Source organism: Dufourea novaeangliae, unplaced genomic scaffold (assembly GCF_001272555.1).
Source record: "Dufourea novaeangliae isolate 0120121106 unplaced genomic scaffold, ASM127255v1 scaffold88, whole genome shotgun sequence".
NCBI lineage: Eukaryota > Metazoa > Arthropoda > Insecta > Hymenoptera > Halictidae > Dufourea > Dufourea novaeangliae.
This window is the reverse complement of record NW_015373960.1, coordinates 159,966-162,700: the sequence shown is the minus strand read 5'-3', so window position 1 is coordinate 162,700 and position 2,735 is coordinate 159,966. Positions and strand designations below refer to the sequence as shown.

Sequence of the window (2,735 nt, the reverse complement as noted above, 5' to 3'; positions counted from 1 at the left end):
AGACTGTTCGGCTGTGCTCGGCTTTCCGTCCGGCGATTGGCGGCGGGGGTGACGGGGGACAGATGGTTGCAACGAAGGTTACCGACGAGAACCGAGAGGCGCCGAGTCTGATTCATCGCGGTCTCGCGAGATGGTGCATTGGTTTAATGGGTGAATACCGACGAATTATTTAACATTTTAAGCAATAAACACTCTCCTCCTTTTGATGAATCCTAATTTTATATGCGGTATAAAATAATGTATTACTGGATTTCTGAGGTATTTATTCTATAAAAGTGTCTACATTTCTTTGTTACTCTGTAGTCTCTAAGTCATTTTATTTTTAAATAATGTTGTAGCTTTTATATCTCCGTTCAAATTCAGTTTTGGTAGTAATTTTATGTGAATTAGATTTTCAACCCCATTCCTTAAAAGTCAAGTTGTCCGATAAACTTTCTGACGTAATGGGCCATAACGATGGTGGTAACATTGAATAATCGTGCACTTCTAGTGGCCTGAACCACGAAGAACAATTAGGTACTTCTGTATTGCTTGAACTTTCAGCATTTTCAAAATATTCCTTAAGAATATCGTCAGGATTGGGCCAACCATTTTCAGGCACTGCGTACAACTTTGATGCATTTTTCATATCAACTGCAAATAAAATTTGTGTAAATACACAGTACAATATTTCTCCATATCTAAACAATTGTGTGTATTACCCAGCTGTTGTAGTTCCCATAACATGTGTGGTGTATAATGGGAAAATCTGCATCCAAGACCAAATGCACAATCACCAACAGTTAAATAACGTTTGCATGGAGTTTTCGCGCTTTCTTCCATCAATATAACTTCCGGGTCTACAAATATCAATTATGTTATTTTTATACTCGGATAATTAATATCAAAACAAACACAATGATAATTTTGAGGTTATGTTTATAATGTATTGAATTTCCTAGCGTTTCCAGACATTTTACAAATATAAATTGATAAATAATCACCTTTATACAGATTGTAATGGTCTGCGCGATTTTTCGCATGTTGCAAACTTGAAAGATGCCTTTTCCTGGCTTCTGGGTCATCCTTAAAAGATCGGTCACAATAAGCGCAATAATATCGCTTTCCCATGATTATTTAAATTGTGTTAAACGGAAAGAAAGTATAGTCTAAATATAACCAGTCAGAAATTTACAAGTGACGATTGCAAAACAGTTATTATAACAATTATTGGTAACTTGTTAACAACATGCCGCGAAGAAAACATTTCGAAGTTATCGAGGCGACATCTAGCGCACACTGTTTGAGTAAATTAAAGGGTATTTAAATATGACTTTCGCGCACTGTATACAACTTCATGCGACTTTTTATTTTTTATTAAATAATCAAACTTTATCCAACACTGTTAGTAAAATAAAGAAATCGCAAATGTAAAACGATTGACTTAACTAAAGGTGTGTTTCTAATTTTTCACAGCATAAATCGAGATCTCATTTTGTACACTTAATGGGCATTTATTTTAAACAAACAGATTACATACATGGTACTGCTCGTTTAAACGTTACAATTGTTTGTTACATCCTTAGAATACAATTAACCGCAACAATCTTGTGCGTTACTAATCTAGATCTGTGTGGTATCGTCACGTACCGAAGAAAATGCCTATAATTTGTTACAACAACCTTTCTCGTTAATTCCAAAAGACATCCCTCGTAACTACAGAAGCTCCAATATTGTTAAACGTCCTCAATTATACATTAACATACTACGAATCACTCGAGCAACAATTTTGCTTACAGCAAATCAAATTGTATATTCTGTGTGTCGTTTATTTACTTCCCAATACAAACTCATGGAAATATGATATTCGTTTCGGGTAAAATATTGTAAATTACCTGATTCGAATTTTTTTTACAATTTCTCACTCTGGACCGATGTATGTAATAAATTGTTAATGATATACACCTGGAAACGAACGATAATTTTCTTTATGAAAATATAAAGCCGATCCTCGTTAAACGGCAATGATAAAGAACAGCTGTTACACGGTGTCATTGACGGAGATCATAAATATATTTGGTAATATTAATATTATTGTACACATATAATATATAATATAAATACAATATTAATAGTATTAATATGTATATGTATATAGTGTCAATATGGGGTTATAATAATATTCCGTAGAGGAGCCTCTTAGTTCCTGTAGCATACAAATATTTATTATAACAGGAATATAATATTATAAATAGATTTTAATGCAATAAGAGTTTCATTCTATAGAATTTTTATGCGTGTCGTTGCCGAGACTCGACGCGTCGCCAGTGTGAATCGGCTTTTTCAAATAACGTGCATCAAAGTTTCTGGTTTTATTTCTGTTAACGGCTTAATCTTTTCGTATTATTTTAACGTTCGATTCATTTCTGTCGACGACGAATTTACTTCCATAGACATTTTCAACGATAGCAACATGTTCGTTAGCTTTCTAAGAAGCAGTTAAGTGGAAACCTTTGAGATAACGACAAAATGCAATACAGGGTCGGATAAAGAATGGTACAGAGGATAGTGTAAAAAGGTCGTGCGACGAATTATGTCGAACATTTGGAAATTTGGATAATGTGACTCGAACTTGCGTTGTTTTTTCGTCGGTCTTCTTTGATAAAGCGTTGAAGGAATATATGACATATCGACAGAGCGAGTATTAGAAAGACGCGACAACAAAAAAGAATCATTCACAGGCTTAACAATGAGTG

General features: G+C 34.1%; 1 protein-coding gene across 1 annotated transcript; it reads right to left on the bottom strand.

The window, feature by feature from the left end:
* Nucleotides 1–292: 292 nt before the first annotated feature.
* Nucleotides 293–1,247, bottom strand: LOC107186436 (zinc finger matrin-type protein 5). The gene is made up of 3 exons (XM_015574295.1): nucleotides 984–1,247; nucleotides 702–839; nucleotides 293–633 (listed from the first exon to the last, which is right to left on the bottom strand). The coding sequence occupies exons 1-3, from the start codon at nucleotides 1,108–1,110 to the stop codon at nucleotides 395–397; spliced, it is 504 nt and encodes a 167-aa protein (XP_015429781.1). The 5' UTR covers nucleotides 1,111–1,247; the 3' UTR covers nucleotides 293–394.
* Nucleotides 1,248–2,735: the final 1,488 nt, after the last annotated feature.

Excerpts from the sequence above, each read along its gene's own strand:
- LOC107186436 (XM_015574295.1), bottom strand. The coding sequence starts at position 1,110 with ATGGGAAAGCGATATTATTGCGCTTATTGTGACCGATCTTTTAAGGAT. Across the intron at positions 840-983 it reads CCATTACAATCTGTATAAAG|ACCCGGAAGTTATATTGATG; the intron begins GTGATTATTTAT and ends TGATATTTGTAG. Across the intron at positions 634-701 it reads ATGGGAACTACAACAGCTGG|TTGATATGAAAAATGCATCA; the intron begins GTAATACACACA and ends TTTTATTTGCAG.